Source organism: Copadichromis virginalis, linkage group LG20 (assembly GCF_057382275.1).
Source record: "Copadichromis virginalis isolate Kocher_CV1m ecotype Utaka linkage group LG20, C_Virginalis_male_GT1.1, whole genome shotgun sequence".
In the NCBI taxonomy this organism is placed as follows: Eukaryota; Metazoa; Chordata; class Actinopteri; order Cichliformes; family Cichlidae; genus Copadichromis; species Copadichromis virginalis.
In genome coordinates this window covers 29,364,880-29,388,137 of record NC_140637.1, presented here as the reverse complement: position 1 = coordinate 29,388,137, position 23,258 = coordinate 29,364,880, and the positions used below count along the sequence as shown (strand labels likewise).

Below are 23,258 nucleotides of genomic sequence, written 5' to 3'. Positions count from 1 at the left end.
CTCAGTTTCCCTGCTAACCGTCTCCAAGACTGTGACACAGCACACAGAAAAGCCCACACAGAGAAGCAGTCATGTAAGAAGAAACAATGATTCAAGTGTTGCAGTAGCAGTAGTCTATTCCCACTCTTGAAATTTGTGCTAAATGCTACCTGCATTTTTGACAGCCTTTGTCTTCTATTGTGGATTAGTTCTAGACTCACTGGTGAAACAAAGACACACAGCCCACCAATAATTTGGGACATTTCATAAATTTGATAGCCTTCTTTTTAAGAAACTGCAACTTCATGATTACTTTAACTGTGAAAGGTCTTTAAGGAAGAGAAATGTTATGTCTTAATCAGCAACTGGTGTCTGCTTAAATGTATTTAGGATATTCTCCTGTATTATCACTGTAATTCATGTTATTGAATATGTTATTGAATGTTTAGGCATAATTAGTGCCATAACTAGGGGCTGGAGAGTATCCAACCACATAATGGGTAGGGTACGCCCTCCAGAAGTTATCAGTCTATTACTGGAGGAACACATCCTATTATTATTTACTTTTTTACACTGTCACTTAACAAATAGATAACTAGACTATTGTCTAGTTATCTATTTGGTTCAGAACTGAACCAATGGGACAGGTTATCATGGAATTGGATGGACTTGGATGGATCTGGAATTTTTAATAAGGTGTTTAAATCAACCTCTCAGAGATCATGTTAAAGGTATATCTGTACGATACAATGGATTATTTCTGAACAGTAATGTGAATTACAGCAAAAAACAAGTCTCACAACGTACAAATAGCACATGAATTTTGTTTTTAATTAAGAAACACCAAGGGCAAGAAGAGCATCTTTCAACATTGGAAATGAAACAGTCAAGTCATTTTGACATAGACATTTTTCAGCTGGTACACTTTCATTCATTTATCTGATACAGTAAGAATTTGCTTTTGTCTGCCGCTCAGAAGTGAAGGAGTAAAATGATCAATGAAAAAATAAAAATAAAAACAGCAAGTTAAAATCCAAAACCAAAAGTGCACCTTTCTTTATTTGTAGTGGAGTAAAATAAACCAAAAGCAGCTATCAGTTTCTCACTAACCGCATTTGGTGACAGTGTACAGTGTATGTGTGAAAATCCAGTTGAAGAGCAGATACACATAAGGCACCCACCAAGGGGCACACACACCATCATTATCTGCTTTAATGTCCTAACCTGGACCACAGCGTTAGCTTTCTTCATCCCGCTTGTTCATGATGACATCATTCTGTGCACTCATACATTTGGAGCCTAAGACTTTTTTCAATTAGTGAATAATAAGACCACTTTTCATCCATTTGACCAGGAAGCTCCAGTCAAATATCACATGTTAACCTTTAATGGAACCTTGTTGGGGTCATTTTTGAAGAAGTTTCCAGGTGGGCCCTATTGAAATCGAACATCAGGAGAAAAACAACAGGGTGTGGGAGGCAATACACAATAACCAAAGAAAAGAAAGTAGCAAGCTTCTGTAATTGTTCTAAAACAGTAGAATCGAGCCTAGAAAGCAATAAAAAAGCAGGGAAAAAAAGAAAAACACAAAATAAATTAAAACGGTGCAACTCTATGTGAAAGGATGCTGCTCATTTTAGGATATTAATACAAATATTTTAAGCTTACAAAAAAAACAAGAAAAGGGTTTGTGAATCCCAAAGTGATTGTGCCATTGTGTGGTGTGGTCAACTAAAGGCTTGCGAGCATGCTTTATTTTATTAGAGCTACACTATTGATCACAGCACCTGCAGGAGGCTTCCACTGCATTCACACATGGCCAAACACTAATCTAACTATGTGCTGCGGATGAATCTCTCTTTGGAGAGAAAACATCCCATAGAACCACAGAGCCTTCAGAGTTTCATAGCTTAGTGAGGTGTCTCTAAAGCTACCAAACCTGTGTAAAACCTTGAGGCAGTTCTGCATTGATCCTCCTGAGGATATGGATAATGACACATGCACACACACACAAACCCAAATGCACACATCTGACCCTTACTGCGGCTGAATGTGGAGTGTTCTGTGAAAAAACGGAAAGGTCTAAAACATACATAACAAACAAATTTACTTCACATATACACTCATTCTTAGTTGACACAGATATCTACCTGACTGGCAGATAGTTTAACACATAAAACAATATCTTCAATAACCATACATAAAAAATGACACATTTTCAGTTCACTTAAACTCCTTCTTTGAGATCTACTCAATCAAATAAGGCTGTTGAGGCAACAAACAATGCCATACCGCCATTAAATCAATCCAAAAATGCCATGCACATCAACAAAAGTAATGACTGTATGCTGATCTATGCCAAATTACTAAATAAAACCTCTACATGTGACATATTAACTATTTGACTATGTGCTGTATTGTAATGTCTCACCTTAGCACCAAGATTTCTTTCTTTAAAAATAAAAAAAATATATAGACAGAAGACAAAAAGCACTGCAAATTACTAGTGAATCAATAATAAGCCAAGCTGAAGCAGCGGTACTTATATCCTTAGCTTTTAATCCTTTGTATTTGACGTCCTGAGTTGTGTGCTGAAGCTGCAAGTGACTGTGACCATGTGCACTCCTCTCCCAACGGTTCAGGAAAGACTGTAAGCATGCTCGCAATGAAAAGGTTCCTCTACAGAAGTGAAGAAAGAAGGCCTAAAAGTCTTCAGGTATTAATACAGTTAGGCCTTTAAAAAGCCCAGGACACAGAGTACTAGAACCCAGAAACAATTCTAGGAAAGATGAAGAGCAGTTATGGTTAGTTTGCATGTTTCCCCCCACAAATATAATATATATAATCATATGTATATAAATAAAAATTCAGTGCTGTAAAAACATCTCCACCTCCTTAGGATCTGACCCATCGTAGAAGGCCTAATATGTTTTACTTTTCTCATGGCTAATTCTACTGCTGGAAGTATGTAAACTGTACTGGTTTTCCTGTGTTAATAGTCCTTCATCAAGAATACAACACCGAGGAAGAGAAGACGTGTTAATATTGTCTGAATTTTTCTGTCTTTTTTTTGGTTTTACTGCACACAGATAAATGCATCTTGTTGTGTAATCTTTTTTTTTTGGTAGCAGCAAAGCACCAAGTATGTGTCAGGCTCTATTTGTGTAAGTCTTTTTGTGTAGGTTTGCTGTGTGTGTGTGTGTGTGTGTGTGTGTGTGTGTGTGTGTGTGTGATGTTTCTTCAAAGTCTCTATGTGTGTTTGTGTACGTGTGTGCAGCAGTCTATGAAGAGCATGGCTGCACGTTGATGCCATGGGCCGCGTGGGCTTGCAGGTCAATGGCCTGGGCTGGCTGCTGTCCTGGCCGAGCATTCATCAGTGCCAGGTTCCTCACACAGCCCTTCATTCCTGATGAAAACTTCCCTCCTGTCATGGCAGTCATACCCGGGGCTCCACCTGTTGCATGGAATCACACCCACATAGGTAACTTTATTGATTTGCAAATATTGAAGAAAAGCATGTCTGAAACTGACATACTGGAATAAAGCTAGATGATAGATAAACACAGTGAGAAACTATTTCCATTGTAACCAAGAAAAATTAAAAGGTAACGATAATGCTATGAAGGCTAAAGAATTGTGTGAAAATTGTTTGCATGCCAGGAAAAATATGTGAACTACTTTGACACAATAATGCCTCTGAAAAGCTCAATTTTTTTCAGGGAAACTAAGTAGCCAGAAAATCCTCTGACTTGTGTTACAACTCATTATTTATCTGACTGTCTTTGAACAATGACAGCTGGGATAAGTGCCAGCCCCCCTGTGACTGTGCACTGGACAAGCGGTTAAGAAAATGGAAGAATGGATTATTATTTATTATTAATTCATCACTATTCATGTATTATTTAACTTATATTTGTGAATGAATGTATTCAATTGTGCAGTATTTTAGTCCTGTTTTTTCAAATAATCCATCTATATTTTGTCACTTTGTGGACTCAATCCTGCCATTCTACGCACCAAGATATATACTGCCTTTGGTGTTGACCATGAGGCTTTTGCCTTTAGATTGTCCATGTAGCTTGGCTCCTCCATCAACCTGGATATAGCCATCTTTTCCAGTTCTGTGAGAAAAGAGCCACACAACACAAGTTAATTCAAGAAATTATGGAACTCCACAGGTTAATAATCAACCTTTTCAACAACAGATAATCTGACAAAGTTACAGAAGTTACAAGTTATAGTACAAAAAGTATACGTTCATTTGATATAAATAATAGATGTATTCTACTGAGACAGAAAATTAAGTAGCTATTGATGAAAGAAGACAACCACAACTCATAGTGCTTTATTTTATTAAATACATCTAGAATGTAAAAGCAAATGACTGCAGGATAATGAAATGCAATCATACCTGACTGCTGTGATCTTATGCCATCTGCCGTCATTGATTGACCTGTCGGAAAAGATTTGTGCCTCTCCACTTCCCAGTTGGTAACTAGATAATACAAATCATGACCATAATTATGAGTTGTAAACATTTTTTCCTAATCTGCATGTCAGAAGATTTAGAGAATTTCAGAACAGACCTACCTGAAAACAAGGCGTCCATTCTGTAGGCCGAGGCTAATAAAGTCCTTGCGTTTGCCATGTTCTCCAGGTTCCTGGAATTAAATATGTTAGGTCACAACAAGGTCACAGCTTGTTGTGTGACTGTGTATGAATTGCTGAACACGGACCAGCTGACCTGTGGTCATATTGCAGAACAAGCGCTATAACAGCAAACATGAACCAGTGTAGTGAGATCATTCCTGGCAGTGACACAAAATGTTCCATGCAAACTAACAATGTCAAAAGAGGACTGATGATATAGTACCTTACAAACAAAGATACAATTCATTTGGCACAGATGGGAAAAAAAAAGTGGATACCTTTTTAATAGCATGCACCTTTCGCAAAATGCGTGCACCATTGGTCTCCTGAGGAAAATTGAGGGGGTGAGTTAGAGAAGCAACATGCATTTATTTAGTGGTGTCAGAGGGTGCCAGGCTTACAGTCAGCATGCCTGAAAATGACATAGCTTCAGCAGAAGATTTGATAGTGTAATGATGAAAGATGTAGTAATGCATCAGTTATGTATTACCGACCGCACTGAAGTCTATAAATGACATGAAATGCTATGAAAATGGCAGCAATTCTTTTCTTTTCTTTTTTTTACAGTCACAGTGATGATTAAGAGTGCTCGAGTGCAGTAGCAAAGTTAGGTTGGGAATGAAAACATGGAGGAGAAATATGAATATAAGGCACAGAACTAGGCAGAACCAGGACTCACCACTCCCTGCCATAGGATCAGGCCATCAGAGGAGCTGGTGTTGATCTCCATTTCAATTGTTTCTGGTGAATCGTGGGCACTTAAACAGTAAAAAACAACAGCACCACAATAATAATTTCACTTCATCATTATATTAATTCATATAAATTCACTAAATGTGAAAACAAATTATTTACCTTCTTGGGAAAATGGATTTAGGAAGTGCAATGTATCCATTATTGTTGAAATGAGCTGCATACTGATAGGGTGAATCTGCAATAAATACAATAAAATAAGCATAAAAACAGATTCAAGTCACAGTAAAGCTGGTTCACCTTCACTTGAACTTATGGTGCCCTCTAGTGGTAAAAGTACAGAGAATTCCTGGTAAAACAGACTTGATTAGATGCAACATTTCTAGACAATTTCTACAGTCCCATTCTTCGACAGAAAAAAACACTATGTAACCATAGTGTAACCACAGGCTTTTTTTAAAAAAACTGTCTTATTTGTCTGGTAGATACAGCAGCTACTCAACAATGAGACAAACCCAAAAACAGGGAATTTTTTTTCTCACTGACATTTTTTGCCTCTTGATTTAAATTTTATTTTTTTAGTTTTCATTTAGCGCGATACCTCGACTGTACAGATGTTGCACATGTAGCCCCACTCATCTAGGATGGCACAGTACATGTCATTGCTAGGTTTGTTGCATCTCCAAACACAGTCTCATGAGCATGCAGGAGACTTTAGGAGACATACAGTTATTCTAGGAGAGCTTGACAGTGCCGTAGAAAGTCCCTAAACCATCACCAGGACTGGTATCTGCTCCTTTGTGTAGGAACAGGCTGAGCACTGCCAGAGTGCCCTAAAATGACCTCCAGCAGGACACCGATGTGAATCAAACAATGAGAAACAGACTTTATGAGGATGGTCTGAGTGCCCGACATCCACTTTTGGGACCACTGCCCGATTGGCATTTGCCAAAGAATACAAGAATTGGCAGGTCCATCACCGCGCCCTGTGCTTTTCACAGATGAGAGCAGGTTCACCCGGTGCACAGTGATGGTCTTGGGCGGCATATCCATGGAGGGATGCTCTACAGCAGGGGTGTCAAACTCAAATACACAGTGGGCCAAAATTCAAAACTGGAACAAAGTCGCGGGCTAACATTAATATTTATTGAAAAAAAAATCTTCCTCCAGATATAAGAATGAATCTTTTCTTATGGACTCAAATAAGTTTTGCTGGAAAACTGAATATGGAACAAGCAAAGCTTAATACCAAACAATATATATATTAGCTGTATAATACCAGTAGGCCAGCTCTAATAGTAATTTGGTATGGCTTCGCGGGCCAAATGTAATTAGGCTGCGGGCCAAATTTGGCCCGCGGGCCAGAGTTTGACACCTATGACTTATGGCAAAGTTAGTCTCAATGTTATTCTTTATTTTTTCTCAGTGTCTTCTTGAGGGACAGTATGTGTATATGTGTACGTGATATTAAATGAATGTTTAAGTGCAGGTTATTGTGCAGACTCAGCACAGAGCATCAAAGAGTTGATTTGTAGTGTGTCACATCAGTGTGGTGGCAGCTGTCCTGGCAGCCATTTTTGGAATTCCTTAAGATACTATGATTCATATCAGAATGTCACACATAAACACATTGTATTGAATGACACAAAAACAGAATCTTATGAGAATTATAAGCTTCTGCTAACATTCTGTCCACATTTGATAACCTGCTTAGTGATGTGAAATCATCATCAATGTGTGTGGGCAAAACAGAAGCAACTTTGGATTTCTAACTACAAATCCATTCTCTCTTGTTTCTTTTTGTCTTTATCCCACTCTAAAAGTTGGATGTAACAGTGAGACTAAATTCACAACCCAATAGAAACAGATCCAGGTACATTTACAGCAATATTCAAACTGAATACAGGCTGCTGGCCATTGACATGTAGTATACTTGAAGTCACCTGGAACTGTAGCTGTGCTGTAAACAAATAATGAAGCACAGTTTGACCAGAATAAGAACTAGAATCTTTAACACACTAAGATAATAAAATACACAAGCTATTTGGCTGGTAACTGGCAATAAGCCAGAGGACTAATGGCCCAGAAGGCCCAAACGAAACTAGTAATGTCCAGACATCTAGCCTATATTACTTAATATTCATTAACCTATTTAAAAAGCACTTTTGCTCTGTTTCAGGTAAAGTGTAAATCTGCACCTCTGATTTGTGTGATTACATTTTCTCTTTGTCTTTTTCTGCTGCAGCAGCCAAAGTCTGATTTATTAATGACAAACCAGTGGTAGAAGCATCATAACATCAAGAAAACTGGACAGTTAAAGGATTTTTCTTTTTACATAAAAAAGAAAAAAAATGTTTGATGATCTGAAATGTTTAAGTGTGACAAACATACAAATAAATAGGAAAAACGCTTTTTCACACCATTGTCATATAAAAGACTTACTTCCTTCATTCTGTTCATTGACCCCATTGTGGACCACTAAAATTTTGTATACTATGTAGTATATACCTTATTTACTTTATTTATTAAGTTTTGGGTTTGTTTTGTTTTTTTTGCGCTACATTAGACAACATCAAAATAGCATTGTCAAAAATGACAATAGCGTTGGCATTTTTGTTATTTGTGTTTTGTAATCTTTATAAAAACCTAGAAAAAAACACCTCTTAATCTTTGGTATATGGCGAGGTGCGGTGGACATCCAAGTTTGTGATTGTGTCGATTTTTCAAATCAATACCATGGTTGCATCTACTGAAAATCTCTGTGAAGCTTAAAGCTCAGTGACCTTGACTTCAAGGTCAGAGGTCAACTTTTCTGAAAATCAGAGGAGTTTCACATTTATAACACAGGTATGTCTACTAGGAGGCTGAAGGGTATATATATTTATAAACAATCAAAAACAACAATTTAGTTCCAATTTGTATGGAATTTATTTCTGTAAACATGGTGTTTTAGGTCGGATTAAAGGACTGATGTGATGGTAAGGTGTCCGCTGCTCTGCTTTGAATATTGGTAGGCTTTTTTTTTTTTTAATTTTCACAAGAATTGCTAGTTCCCCCAGAGTTTTGGCCACCCCAGCAATCAGAAGATTCCCTATGAGCAAGCATTTAGTGACAGTGGGAAGGAAAAACTCCCTTTAAAAAGGAAGAAACCTTCGACAGAACCAGGCTCAGGAAGGGACAGTTATCTGCCGCGACTGTTTGGGGTGGGGGGAGTGAAAATTAAAAAAAAAAAAAAAGCCAAAGTGATAATTATTGGAGCAGCTTAATTAATATTTCCAGTGTAATTTGCTGTTAATATCCTTTTCCAACCCCAGTTTGTGTTTTTATCACTTTTGTCCAGGGTGGAAGATGCCATGCTGGAGAGCTGACTCTGTATGGTCTTTCAATGTTGATACTTGGGAACCTGTTGGAGAGGCCAGGGTTGAAAAAGGGATGCCGTAGAACCTGAGAGGGTGTTATCCGCTGGTGTGGATCCAAGGCCAACATCTCTTTAATTAGTCTGACAAATAAGCGTTGGCCATCTTCTGGTCCTCGTCTAAACATCATTATTTGTTCGAGGTCATCCAGACGTGTCAGTTTTATGTATCATGTCTCCAAAGATTCATATCCTGTCTCGTATTTAAATTGTTGGGCGGTCTTAAATGTCCAGCGCTGTTGGTTGTAGTTGTAGTTGTCTTTTGTGAAATAGTCTTCAGTATACACGCCAGAATCGAGAACATGATCTGGTGGCTGACCCTGAGTCTCTATGATGAATTTCAAAACATCATAATATTTTTTTCCAGGGTAGAGTGGCACCCCTGTAACAAGCTCAACAGCCACCAGCCCCAGAGACCACATGTCACATGCTTCGTTATAAGGAAGGCCAAGCATAACCTCAGGTGCACTATAACCAACCGTCCCCACACGGTCACCAGGCATCACTGCAGACGCAGGACATGCGAGGCCAAAGTCTATAAGTCTGACTTTGACTGGAGACTCATAGCGTTTTACAACCATGATGTTGCCAGGTTTGAGGTCAGCGTGCACTATTCCCAAAGAACCCAGGTGGGACAGAGCATTTGTGAGTTGACCTAAAATTGGCCTGACTTCGCTTATGGGGAGACGCCGGTTATTCGGGTCCCCTATGTAGTCCCACAGGCATTGATCTACGTAGGAGTTCAAATTTCAGGCAAACTCGCTCTCTGTCAAGGAAAAAGCCGTTCCATTGAACAATGTTGGCGGCATCTGGATCCAACCTTTGCAGCTGCTCCAGGATGAAAATTTCCTTTTTTGCCTGTTCCAGAATATCAGTGCGGTTCTTGTTCACTTTAATAGCCACAGCTTGGTTGGTTTTAGTATCACGGCATTTGGCTACAATACCAAAGCCCCCTTCTCCGAGGAAATCCTCTACCTTGTAGTGGTTTCCCAAAAAGCTCCCTTCAACTATTTCAAACTCATCTGAGCTGAAGGATGGGCTGGCTGATGTGTGGACGAATACTTGCTGAGAAAATTCAACCGAGTTTTGAAAACTGCAGTTGATTTTCTCTGATCTCTTGCATTTCAAGTTTGAAGGGTGCTGAAAGACCACAGGGTTTTGTGGTCTTTCAGCATGTCAATGCAAGGGGAACTCGTAGGGTTGAAAAAGGGATGCCGGAGAACCTCTAAGCCTTTCTAGACCTTTCTAAAAGTCACACTTTAACACACCTATGCAATGAAATGCCACTGCTTAAATTTCATTATGTTCTCAAAGATGAGAAGATAATGATGCATATGCAAATACTGCTTTTTTAAAGTGTAGAACAACAAAACTTCAAGATGCAGACTTGTGTCAACACTGGCCATCACATGAGTCAATTATTGACCGTTTCTTGCTCTTACGGACAAAAATCTTCACAGCCATGGCACCATGCACATATGCCACTGAGTACATAATATGCTTGAAATACATTCTGACTGAACCAAACAATGATCACATTGTACTTTCAGCAGACACTTTAAGTTGTTAGTGAGACCACAAATATTCTGACATGGAGCAGACTCAATGACCTGACTTAGTTTCAAAGAGGAAACAAGTGTTTTGCTTTAGGTTTTTTTTTTTTTGGTGTGGTTGTACAAACAGGCAGGTTTTTAGTTTACAGAAACAAGATTGTATTTGTAAGTATCCATCTTACAGGCACAGGCATAATGAGAGTGAAAGAGGAAAAGAAAAACAAGGGGAATTCCACATTTCTATCACTTCCAGAATGAAAATGGTGCAACTCCAATGCAGAGTGCATATATTAGTTTAGCTCCCAAATGCAGGCTACCACCCTATTACCCCTTAGTTTAAATGCAGAATTCCCCTCTCCCAACTTTCAATGGGAATGATAGCCTCAGTTGTTGGTGAGAATAAAGACGCTTGGATTGTGTTTTTGTGGGCATGTATGTTAGGTAAAAGACAGTTCAGGTGGAGCTTTGAAGGGACATGGGGCCCCTCAAACTCAGACAGGGCCCTGTTAGTCACGGTCGCGTCAGGCAGACTGAATATTTAGATACTGTACCATTCGCCTCGCTAGACTCCAAATTCCTCAGGGCCTCTGGGAAGCTGACGACCTGGCCTGTGTGTGCAGGATATAGCGGTGAGAGTGCAGGAGTAAGACACGTGTAATCATTTAGGGTTAACCCTCCCAGCACTGCATGCTGGGAGCAAACTGTTTGATGTATAATGGGCTTTATTTTTTGGAAAATTTGAATCACATGTGCTGTATGTTTGTGACTGTGTGTGCAACCATTTTTGCTTTGATGATGTGTGGCTTTGTCTAAAGGATATACATTTGTGTACTAAGCAGTGTAACGTGAGAAGATATGAGTCGCTTTTTGCTCCTGGTTTAGACTGGTTTAATGACAACATGCAGTATTTCACCTGATAATACTTCCTCACAGTTGAGACCTGTGTACCCAGGTGTACACACACACTGGCTGTTGATGCAGATGCCTCCATTCTGGCAATGAAGATTGCTATGGCACGCGTCCTTCACTATCTCGCACCGTTCACCTGCAGGGTCACATATCAATCATGAGTCAAGAAAGGTCACAGGTCAAACAGGTTACTTCTTCAAAAAAGTAACTGAGTTTTGCAAACAAAGTTTTTTGCAGCTCTTTCCCTAAAAATAAACATTTCAAACTATTTACAGAACAATCAGGTGTTCTGTTCTGCATCAAATTTGATGCCACACAAATTATTTGTGCCACTCCCAAAAAAGATTTCTGTCCACTATGAGATAAAGGGGAACATCACAAGCCTGATACCTGCAGGCCTGACAACAGGAGATGTATCACTCCTGTAACACCTGTAACATTTAGCAGTCGCCTCATTGTTCTGACACACACAACAAAACTATTGACTACACTACACACTAACTTCACAAGATTTGCGCTAAACGTCGCAAATCTCTCACATCTCAAAACACCGCTGCAACTCCTAAAACTTCTCTCTCCCTAAACAACTAAATGCCATGTTGTCATATCATTTTTTGATTGATAGTACATTTTTCCACCAATAGGAAAGGCTGGGGGGGGTTGCTCACAGGCGGAGAGCGCTTTCAAGCGTTTTCCTTATAAAACGCCATTTTTACAGTTTCTTCCCGCAGTAAATATAAATAACGATAGTATTCAGGAAATAAACAAACACGGCATATATTTTTTTATCATAACTATGGTTTTACGTGGCCTATCAACACAATTGAAAAACTGTTATAGTTTTTCAATTGTGCTATAGTCCACACTTTCACATCTCCAATGGTTGTACACGTCATTAACGTGGCTTCACTCCACATCAGCCACGCTTTGCTAGCTAAAATACCGGTGTCGGCACATAAGGATGCTGTCATAGCCTGCCAACGACGTTGATTAGCTGCGTATATACGAATGTGAATCGCATTATTGGCTGGACTATGGGATAAGGTGACATCGTTCTAATCCCATACTGGAGCAGCCAGTCACTTACTGACTAACACTATTTATTTTAATTTCAATTCAGGTTAGATTTCTTTTTGTGCGCAACACAGCTTAGAGGGAACATTGCATGTGACATTTGCTATGTCTTCTTTTAAGCACTCACCTTCAAATCCATCCTTACAGAGGCACTGGTACTCATACTCAGCACTAGACATGCAGTGACCACCATTCAGACAGGGCCGCCGGTCACATGGGCTTCTGTCCACACATTTACTGATAGATCTACTCTCTGTGAAGCTGTAGGACAAATCCACCTTCTTGTTGTTGATGGAAACCTAAGCATGTAATACAAACTAATTCAAGCTTCCACGTGTTCAAATATATTGTGTAACCACATCTCATTTTTAGTACATAGAGATCTCACCTCTCCTATGCAGCCCTTAAACATGTCGCTGACATTAGCAGGCTTAGGCAGGATGTCCATGTTGGACACTCCTCCTATGTACATGAGGGTGTGAATATTGAGGCCCTGGGCTTTGCCCGGAGATGTCTTTCTCTCCACTGGACCTTGGTCGACCCTCAGGTGGCCATCCCTCTTGTTCCGCTCAGCCACAACTCTGTGCCACTGCCCCAGAGAGACTGGCTCAGGACTGACAAGTATCGCCTGGCCTGAAAGACAAATACAAAAACTATTAAGTTTAATTTTATACTAATTACAATAAGAAAAGAGTGCCACTTTTATTGATTTAACATTTCTATAACTTCTATATATCATGGAGTGATATTTACAATCAATATCTATATATTATAGCTACTTTTCTAAACTTTTAATCAACTGTAAAACAGTTTCAGTTTAAGTGTTGTTTTCAAGAAATTGCATGCTCAAAATTTTTTTGTTCTCACTCCCATTTCTTCTTGTTGCACATTGAAGCTCTACTTGGAACCTTGTGAAGATCCAACCATGCAAAATACGATTTTTTGCCATTTTTCAAGTAGACTTAAACTTTTAATCGGGACTGTATCACTACCTAAATTGTACAGTTGCTTATTTTGAAATAAAAAATAAATATGATTTCTCTTTACCTGTGCCCAGTTCATATCTAAACTCTACATGTCCCTTCACCATGGAAATGGCGACGAAATCCTCCACCTTCATTTTTTTCCCACCACAGAAGAAGATCAGGCCATCTCTCTGCACTGGCTTGAACTCCAGCTCAACACGCAGGTCATCATGGATGTTGGTCAGAGGAGGATAGGCGATGTATGACTCCTCACCATCAAACAGTGGCGTGGTAACCAGTTCCCCTAGGAGGAAATTAATAAAAAAAAATAAAACTTAATTTCTTATAGCAGTGTTATAAATAATTATATCTGCATATCACTATGTACCTTACATTTTCATCATGACCATTGTAAAAATATGTCATAACAGCTAGATTTTTCTGTTTTTATAAAAGACAAAGGTATATTTCAACTTACCATCCATGCATTTATCCCCAAATTTGCCAAGATGGCAGCGGCAGTCGTAGCCAAGGCCATTCAGGCGGTTGATGCAAGTAGCATCTGGTCCACAGGCCTCTGAAAAAGGTGTGAAAAATGATGAGTGCAACACTTTTATTCGTTTATAATAATTCCATTAGGAATATTCAGATACTTTGATTCAAATGTGGGGTCAATTAGTGATTCACACCTACCCGAGTGACAGTGGAGAGAAGAGTGGTGCTGACAGTTGCTGCCTGTAAATCCTCTGGGACAGCTGCACTTATACAAACTAGCCTCTGAATCCTGACACATCCCTCCATTCTAATTCAGGATATTACAATTTGTTTTACTAGTTATAATAAAATAAAACAGCAAACAAAGAAAGATGTGGATAGATTTAACTGACCTGACATGGTTTATCTTCACAGGTAGGACAGTTTGTCACACCAGTAGAGCTGCGGTCAAGGTCTTTAAAGATGATTTCCTCACCCTGGATGAATAGCTGACGAATACAGCCTGCATGGTACCAACACTCAGTAAGGGCAAATCATCACACATATATACAGAACCTTTCTCCACAATGTAGTTCTGTTATTTAGTAAAGCATGGGATATCTTACCCACAAAACCAGTCTTAATTCCAGCAGTTTTGGTGAGGAGTGTGTAGTTGGGATAACCACCCACATAAAGCTCCTCATTGAGATCCAGACCCTGGAACTTGCCCTTATTAACAGAAAAAAGACCACATTAACTTGCATTAAAAATGAAGTGCAAATAGCGGATCAGCTGTCTTGCTCAGCTGTCACTGAAACGACAGTACCTGTGAGCTGCCATTGATGGGCTCTCCTCCATCTACAATAATATATCCTTGGGTGAGGTTGCGATGCAGCTCAACTGTGTGAAACTCTCCCAGTTTAATAGGGTGCGGGTCACGTATGGTGGCCATGCCAGAGCCCACATCAAACCTAAGATAACAGAGATTTTAAAAATCCATACATCTTCTTAAGGTCACCTGTCCATTTTTAAATTATAGCAATAGTATATATGATAACAAATGTAAATTGATTTCAACTGACCGGAATTCCAAGCGGCCACCCACAAGCCCCAGAGAGATAAAGTCAGCTCCTGTAGTCCTCCTCTGGCCATTGTAGAGAATCATACCTGCACAGCAAGAAGACACAACACTAGTACAAAGTTGATTCTAGATAATTTTCCCCACATCTTAATCCTTATCCATCTTAATAAGTCAAATAAATCTACTAGATTTATTTAAACACATGATGTTATTTCAAGAATATCCTTGTCTCAGTGGTGCATAATTTCTCTTTTCAGCTGTGCCTTCATTTAATGGCACTGCTTTCAGAGTATTTACACGATATGTAAGTGACTTGTTAGGATGGATATTGGTTGCAGTATCATTCACACAGGAAGTGAAAGAATCAATCCAGTGAAAGCTGGATGGTAAAGCAGCATGCTAGGGCGACACGAGTATAAAGCCAACCAAAGCCATGTTACAAACGGTCCTCCTATCACTAGGCTGCAAAATGGAACCAGTCACATCATAATAGCATATTCTTCTGTTTTCTTTCTCTACATGCTGAAAATATACATGCTTATATGAGGCTCATGGTGAAATGCGAACATGCAATCTTGCATGTCTACCTTTATCTTTACTGAAAATGGATGATCAACATGTTAAAAAAAAATAAGGATACTGTAAAACATGTAATTAATTGTTATTCATTTGTCATTAATCTGAGGCTGCACTTACATAGTTTTAAGATCTTGTAAAGACCTGATCATTTTTATTAATTCCTGTTATGTAAAAACTTTACCATATTTGATCCTCTAAATATATGAAAGCAAAAGATTTTAATAGCATGGTCAAATTGTTCTTGCAGTTTATTTCATTTTGGGGTTTTTTGCTTTGTTTTTTTTGCTACAATTTGCTACCTGATGGGTGGAGCAAAAATCTGTAATGTCACATATAAGTTGCAAAAGATAAAACTGGCAATGATGAAAATTAGAGCCAGATAGATTTCCATCAATGCTGAATTATTTCATGCCCCATTCATTCAAAAGAGAGAGTATAACTACTGTACTTGCAAAAGCAGCTTGACTTTAGCTTCAAATGTGCATTTGTAATATTGTTCTTCCTTATACATACAATCATTTGAAGCACAGCTGATTTGTACATAGCTTTGAAGCGGATGAACAAGACTGGGATGTGAAAGCAGACTTGTAAGCTTTTTTAATACTGATCACATCTAATATTACCAAATGTGTTCTTGGAATCACGAATGAAAACTCAGTACAAAAACATTGGCCATGCACCATGTCGAATCTGTTTCACAGCCCCAAAATCAGCTCTGAGCTGGATGCATTATGGGAAAATCTGATGCAGCCAAAAAGCAATACTGCCAACATCAGCCTTGAGTTCCTGAGATTCTCAAGCACTGAGACTCACCAGCGTACAATATGAGACCTTCCCACCACACGGGTGAGATGTGAGAGAGATGGAAGGGACAGGAGACGCAGTGAAATTACACATGAGGAGATATGAAAAATATACTACACAACAATGCGCAAGATTTAACAAAAAAGTAATGCAAAATATACACTATGCAATTAAAGCAGATTTAAGTATGTACATCCTTACCATCAACGTTATCAGGTCTAAAGTTGACCTTAATATTGAAAGCTTTATAAGCATTTTTGATAGTTGGCAGGGTGAGGTACGACGAAGGTTCCTGGGCAAAATATGGCATCACTCTCTCTGGAAGGAAAAACAAGAAAAAGAATCACATTATAGTTAACGCAGGCTTTTCTTTGGTTCATACTCACAGCTATTTACTAATATCTCAACTCCCCACACTAACCATGGACTTCAAGTGTAGTAAAGGACTCCACTTTGCCCTGCTTGTTTGAGGCTGTACAGACGTATGTGCCAGAATCCTCATGGGTGACCCGAGGAACTGTCAGCACGTTGGCTTCTTGGAAACACTTAGCAGGAAGCTCCCTATCAAGCTACATAAACAAACAAAAAAAATAAATAAAAAGATTTGTACATAAAACACACTATGCACATATTTTTTAAATAAGGTTTTACCAAAGAGAGACTTTAGCCTCAATAATCTATCTTAACAATGTCTGCTAGGCTACCTTAGACCATTTGATATCAGGAACAGGATATCCTGAGGCCACACAAGGCAAGACTGCATCTGACCCAACCGCCACCTCCTTCGTTTTTGGCAGAGCAGCAATTTGAGGAAGGGCTGTGCAAACAAGTTAGGAATTGAAATGATGATGAGTGGGAGCTTAAGTCATTAATATGTTTGAAAGTGCAAGCATCTGCCTATGTGATGAAAGGGAAAAATGTCCCATTATGAACTCACACTGGACATTCAGGACCACTTGAGACTGTACTGAGCCCACATCATTGGTGGCTGTGCAGCGGTACTGGCCAGCATCGGCCTCTGTCACCTGTTCAATCTTCAGCATGCCACCCTTCACTACAATGTGAGGTGGCAGAGACCCACCGACTTTGCTCCACTTTACTGTGGGCTCTGGGTCACCAACAGCCTGGCATTCAAACTCCACAGAGTTCCCAATCATAACTGTCTGCACTGAGGTACGCACATTGATCATGACCTTTGGCAAGGCTGTGGAAAAAATAAATAACAAAGATGAATAAGGTTGGAACTGGTTTGGATAAAGCAGTGTATAGATTAGCGTATACACAAAGGACGTAACAGACCTTGGATTGTCAAACGAGCAGTGTCCTGTGCTTGACCATACACGCTGCTAGCTCGGCAGATATAAACACCTTCATTGCTTTGCTCTAGGTTCTCAATCCTGCAGGAAAAGGTGATTGGAAAAAAGTTTGAACACATATTATAGAACATTTAAGGGACTTGATTATTTTACTTTTGCTTCTCAGTTGTTGTAGAAAAAAAACATTACAAACATATCAACAAACTACACCGTCGTGTAGGAGAGTGTATTTATCACAGTGAACAAAGGCTCTGCAGTTTACTTTTAGCTCATTCCTTCTGTACTAACCTCCTGCCTGAAATAAACACAAGCACACCAAATCCACGTCTGAACATAGTCCCCATAAATTCATCATATTTTTTCCTTGATATGCAGTTTTCATAATCTGCCCTTTAAAATTAAAATCACATAATTGTAACTTGTTTTAAAAATGTTCAGTAGGAACAAATTTACCTTAACAGAGACAATATAGAAAACTCAAAATGCATTAAGAGATTGATTCATGTGATGACTGAATTGATGCACATTTGTTGACTTGTAAAATATCCAAAGTACACAATATCACCTCACCTTTAGGTAGATCTTTTGAGTTTATTATGTTTAATTTGTTTTGGGAAGACTAAGATGAGAAGACTAAACTTTCAGGACACACAAACATCCACATACTGACACGTTTTTAATTATGACTTCTTTTCCATTTTCATGAATCCAAAACGAATTACCTGAGCACTCCATCCTTGATGTGGCTGTTTGGTGGCAGGGCTCCTCCTTCCTTTAGCCACTCAATCTTGGTTTCTACACCACCTGCTGCTGAACAGGTGAACTCCACAGCACTGCCCTGGGCTTTTACTTCAACCTGTGGTGCTACACGCACTGCCAACGGAGCTACAAAAAGGAAAGAAGACTGTCGTCTAAGTTTTGCTGTGACACAGCACATAACGGTTACAAGAAGAAATTTTCACAAGAAGAAATATGAGTGGTATTTATTTTAGACTACTGGCCTAACTCACATCTGACTGTGACTTTTGCAATCACTTCACTGTTGCCCACTTTGTTGCTGGCCACACACTTGTAGCTTCCAGCATCCTCAGAGGTAGCTAGGTTTATCTGGAGGTCCCCTTCCCTAACCTCAGCCCTTGGCGAGAGGTTTCCATCCAGCTTGGTCCAAGTATAGGTCAAAGGAGGAGTTCCATGGGCCAGGCATTGCAACCTGATCACCTCCCCAACCCGCACAGCCACATCATTAGGCACAGAGGTGGCATACGGAGGAGCTAGAGACAAGAGAGGAAAAACTCAGTAGATTAACTATAGACTGCAAAACTACTTTAAATCCATAGTACACGCATACCCAGACAGACTCTGAAAAGTGACTACAGAAGCAACAATGGAAATACAGACACTCACTCTCTACATCTAACGTAATGGTGACTTTAGTGGTGCCCATGTTGTTGGTGGCACTGCAGATGTACTCTCCAGAGTCTTGTCTGCCAACGTTTTGCAACACCAAGCTGTTGTTCACAAGCGTGTGCCGCCAAGGCAGAGGGGACCGCAGCTTGGTCCACCTGATTTCTGGGGCAGGGAAACCTACCAAAAGACAAAGCAGGGAAATAAATATATTCTTTTCAGCTCGGCTTGAAATGGACACTTTCAAACTGTTTACTTCTTGCAGTATTCACTTAAAATGAAGCTGATTTTACAGGTTTTACCTTTTTATAGTACTACAACATAAAAACTGTCAAAGTGTATTTATAAAAAGGTTTCAGATGAATTCAAAATACATTACCGTGGGCCTCACAGCGCAGTGTTGCAGTTTGACCCTCCACTACAATCATAAGCGGTTCAGGAACAAAGGCCCTGGGCACTGTAGGCAACTGGGATCCTCCCTCGACAATTACTTCCACCCTGGTCTCAGTAGTACCTTCATTGTTTCGAGCTGCACACACATATGTGCCACTGTCTTCTGGACGTGCTGCTAGTATCTGAAAAAAGGACATAATTAAAAGAGATAATATTAAAATAAACAGACAAGCACTGACTTGGAAGCTGGGTCTTTAACTAGGAAAACAGGTAGAAATCTGGATTGGTTTGAAAATTTTGACAGTGGTCTAAGAATATCAGTACCTGCATGACTGCGTTGGACTCCACGAGCACAGGACTGCTCAGCACTACCTTGCGGTTGTTGTCAAGCCTGTGCCATGAAACCAAGGGGCGGGGCTCTCCTGAAGCTTGGCATTCCAGGTTAATGGGCTCACCCACCCTAATCTGTACAGGCCCGACAGGGGTTACCGTGGCCACAGGAGCCTCTGAAGGTACATACGCACAATATTGGTATGGAGTGCTGATATTTAAGCAGCCACTAGAGGGAACCATCGTGCAAACCAGTTTGAATAAAGTGCTGAATGACATGCATGCAGCTTACCCTTAACAATCAAAGACACTATGGTGTGCGTGATGCCGAATGGGTTGCTTGCCACACAGCGATAGGCACCATGGTTGATGGTGCGTGCATTGGTAATGGTAATAACAGAACCATCAGAGCTGACTTTGACATTGTCTGCAGAACACAGTGGCAAATGAAACATTAAATTAGCTTTAAAAACTGAAGAAGACATTTAAAAAAATTGTACTCAGTCTACAAAATCAGCAGTAGTAATCTCTTATTCACTGGTACAAAGAGGTATCTAATTACTTCTTTAAGACAGACAAAAGTGTGAACCTTTTTGGCGGTGTGGGGTTTGAAAGAAGTAAAACTTCACGGGAAAGGAGAGTGCTAATGAAAACTCATTTAGAATTTCTCTTTCAGGTTGGGGTGCTGTCTGAACATTTTCTACGTTTGTTTATCAGAAAATACTTTGTATTAGTCATATTTTTAATACTAGAAATGCTCTGTGTGATTTAGGCTAAGAAGCTGCTTGACGAGAGCATGGAGGACGAAGTACACAGAAGCTTTGAATTCAATGTCCCACCTTTGAGCAATCTGACATAATATGGACACCTGAAAGTTCAAAGTTCACAAACTTGTGAACTTTCAGGTTAAAGATTTTTTATTGTCCAATTTAACCGTGGTGGACATGTGGTAACATTTAGAAAAGTTCAGAACTATAGTAAATGTGTGAAAACACCCTGGTTTTTATCCTTAAATCTCAGAAAACTCTCAAAAACATTCAAATATGTTTTTCTAGCCCCCCACGTAAACCCTTGGTTTCACTGTAAAAGCTTTCACTCTAGAAAATATGAATATTTATTGATCATATTTATAAGCAAGTATCAATTTGTTATTACAATAAAAAGGACGCTTTCTCAAAAGCTCCCTGAATGAAGTTTAAAATTAGTGATTAAACATAGAATATATTATGGAGGGTGAACTGCAGCTGTAACTGATTGTAAATAATTATGTCATAAAATCAGTAGTTATTAAGAAGGTTTTGTTCTTTAAAGGCGGTTTGAGCACAGTAATTACCTGGCAATGGCTTGTTACTGGCCAGTTTCCACTCCAGTCTAACAGGCTGGGCTCCACTGTACACATTGCATTTGAAGCTGGCTGACTCCCCTACACGCACTGCAGCGCTGTGGGGTTCAATGGCAATGATTGGGCTCTGCTGGCCTGCAGCAGAAAGCAGTGGTTTTGACTCTGGACAAAATCTCTTTGAACAATCTCGTTCATTTAACTGATATACTAGTCACAAAAACATGAAGCAACAGATTCATCATGGTGATGGGTTACACTGGCAGCTGGGAAAGTAACTCAAACATCACTGAAGTCAAGGAAGAAGTGAATGAGGATGAGATCATGGGATAGTTGCAGGGAAAATAATTCAATCTGAGGTCACACTGGGCAACACTGGAAACTGAAAATGGAAAGTTAATTCATGAAGTGAAGCAGTGAGAACAACACCTTCCCATGTAATGCCCTGTTTCGCCCAGCTGCTGACGGATGCTGGCAAATAAAAATCCCTGGTACTGTCAATCTCAAGCATGGTGAACACAGTGAGCTTAAACAATGTGAAAAAACCCAATGGGCTCTTAGATTACTTGAGTCTGTCAGTCAGTCTTTATAACAGAACATTGGAAACAATCAAATATTTAAACTGAGTCATTTTACTATTTCACAAAAAAATTTAGATCATTTGAATATAATGGCAACGGAAAATCAAAAAAAAAAAAGACTGAGCAAAGAAGACTGGAAAATTAAGTGTTACCAAAAAATAAAAAATAAACAGCTGGAAGAAAATTTTGCAACTAATTTGGTTAATTAGCAACAGGTCACTAACATGAGTGGGTCTAAAAAGAACATCTTTTCATAGATTCTCTGAAATAAAGAGGGATGCCAGTCAGCAGAAAAATTATTTGAGCAATTTCAGAATAATGTTCCTCAACGTACAATTCTGAATTCTGAATGTCTCATATTATGGAGGTGCATTAGTGCCTATAGAATGGGCAGCTTGCACATCTGGAAAGGCACCATCAATGCTGAAAGATCCATACAGGTTTTAGAACATGTGCTCCCGTATGATATCTTTTTCAGGGAAGGCTCTCAGTGCCACACAAACTTACGTGAAGAAGACGAAGTAACAGACACAGAGACAGAGGCCTGATGGACACGAGATCCAGAGCTGCCGGGGTTTCCTTGTACTCGACAGATATACTCTCCTGAGTCGTCTGCAGTAGCTGACAGGATTCGTAGCTGACTGCCCACAACCTGCACAAAGGAATCGAGTTGCTTCAACTGAACATGCAAGATGAAATTACCACCTTACATTTACTACTGGAAAAAAAATCAATACACTAATGAGCAAAACATTATAACCACTCACTAATGAAGCCAATATAATTGATTATTATGTCTCAACATTACACGTTAAGCTGAGGAATATATTCACACAAGTTACGGGAAATTTAATGATAGTTACTAACATAAAGTATGCTGTTGTATATAGGGCTGCAAATTCACAGACCAGGGACTGAACTACATTTTAAGCAATTGAAGGAAGCCAGCTGATTCCCTTCTCTTTGAAATCGTGTGAACAGCTAACATTTACCAGGGGAAGCAATGCCACCAGGATGCACTGTGGGAAGGATGAACCCTACAGCTAATTTCCCCAGATGAAACTCAAACTGAGCATCTGTGAGCTGCTGTGGAACAACAAGTCTGTCATCACATTGAAACTTAGGGGAGTTAAAGGATTTGCAGTTCATATCTTGTTGCCAGATACCACAAGGCCTGAAAAGTCTATTTCTTGGTGGTTCGCAGCTGTTTTGACAGATGTGTCCATCTAGATTATTTTGTGTGACATGCTTAGTTTTGGAGATATCATTTTTGGAAATGTCAGCCTTTTCTTGAACTAGATGGCATAACTTTCTGGTGGTTAAAGCATTAAAAAAAGTCAGCAGTAATGTCTCGTTCCAAATCTTAAAAGTTTTTCTTACTATTTACTGTTTTTACAAAGTTCTTTTGTCTGAAATACATGCTAACTGTGCATGCATTACTAAGGATTATATATTACTATTACTATATCTGACATAAAAATGCTGACAAAACTGATATAATGGATAGGCACAAAAGTAGGTTGTGCATACACTGGACTTTGGCAAGAACCGCGATCCTTGTGATTGTATAGTATGTACTGTATGCATGTTGAGTGAGTCTAAGTCAAAGAACCAAATTTATGTGCAGTCTGGAAAAGATAAAGGTTATATAGATTATTTTCCCTTGCTAGCATATAAGATATCTCTTATCAAATGGAGGAACAATGACGCACAATGTGT

General features: G+C 39.4%; 1 protein-coding gene and 1 long non-coding RNA gene across 18 annotated transcripts in view; one reads left to right on the top strand and one right to left on the bottom strand.

Annotated features, from left to right (window-relative positions):
• Window positions 1–789: 789 nt before the first annotated feature.
• The window catches only part of hspg2 (heparan sulfate proteoglycan 2), a 104,257-nt gene continuing 81,788 nt past the window's right edge, over window positions 790–23,258 (bottom strand). For 10 of the 17 annotated variants that reach the window (XM_085443452.1, XM_085443463.1, XM_085443459.1 and 7 more), the window contains 32 exons: window positions 22,047–22,191; window positions 20,953–21,096; window positions 19,912–20,046; window positions 19,614–19,795; window positions 19,276–19,471; window positions 18,897–19,076; window positions 18,503–18,763; window positions 18,215–18,377; window positions 17,476–17,573; window positions 17,114–17,380; window positions 16,881–16,993; window positions 16,598–16,745; window positions 16,378–16,494; window positions 16,186–16,203; window positions 14,795–14,879; window positions 14,539–14,683; window positions 14,339–14,441; window positions 14,126–14,235; window positions 13,932–14,040; window positions 13,717–13,815; window positions 13,321–13,542; window positions 12,662–12,906; window positions 12,401–12,572; window positions 11,204–11,335; window positions 10,842–10,898; window positions 5,485–5,560; window positions 5,309–5,387; window positions 4,908–4,955; window positions 4,570–4,640; window positions 4,391–4,474; window positions 3,997–4,100; window positions 790–3,433 (listed from right to left, as the gene is read on the bottom strand). In XM_085443452.1, the coding sequence (XP_085299578.1) occupies window positions 3,261–3,433; window positions 3,997–4,100; window positions 4,391–4,474; window positions 4,570–4,640; window positions 4,908–4,955; window positions 5,309–5,387; window positions 5,485–5,560; window positions 10,842–10,898; window positions 11,204–11,335; window positions 12,401–12,572; window positions 12,662–12,906; window positions 13,321–13,542; window positions 13,717–13,815; window positions 13,932–14,040; window positions 14,126–14,235; window positions 14,339–14,441; window positions 14,539–14,683; window positions 14,795–14,879; window positions 16,186–16,203; window positions 16,378–16,494; window positions 16,598–16,745; window positions 16,881–16,993; window positions 17,114–17,380; window positions 17,476–17,573; window positions 18,215–18,377; window positions 18,503–18,763; window positions 18,897–19,076; window positions 19,276–19,471; window positions 19,614–19,795; window positions 19,912–20,046; window positions 20,953–21,096; window positions 22,047–22,191 (4,281 nt within the window). In that variant the 3' untranslated portion in view covers window positions 790–3,260. The remainder of the gene's footprint in view (window positions 3,434–3,996; window positions 4,101–4,390; window positions 4,475–4,569; window positions 4,641–4,907; window positions 4,956–5,308; window positions 5,388–5,484; window positions 5,561–10,841; window positions 10,899–11,203; window positions 11,336–12,400; window positions 12,573–12,661; window positions 12,907–13,320; window positions 13,543–13,716; window positions 13,816–13,931; window positions 14,041–14,125; window positions 14,236–14,338; window positions 14,442–14,538; window positions 14,684–14,794; window positions 14,880–16,185; window positions 16,204–16,377; window positions 16,495–16,597; window positions 16,746–16,880; window positions 16,994–17,113; window positions 17,381–17,475; window positions 17,574–18,214; window positions 18,378–18,502; window positions 18,764–18,896; window positions 19,077–19,275; window positions 19,472–19,613; window positions 19,796–19,911; window positions 20,047–20,952; window positions 21,097–22,046; window positions 22,192–23,258) is intronic. The other 7 variants (XM_085443456.1, XM_085443457.1, XM_085443469.1 and 4 more) reach the window with 4 other exon arrangements.
• On the top strand, window positions 3,411–22,081 carry LOC146685084 (uncharacterized). Its single transcript, XR_014917116.1, has 3 exons — window positions 3,411–3,460; window positions 14,148–14,255; window positions 22,018–22,081. It is a non-coding gene; the product is annotated as an uncharacterized LOC146685084 (long non-coding RNA).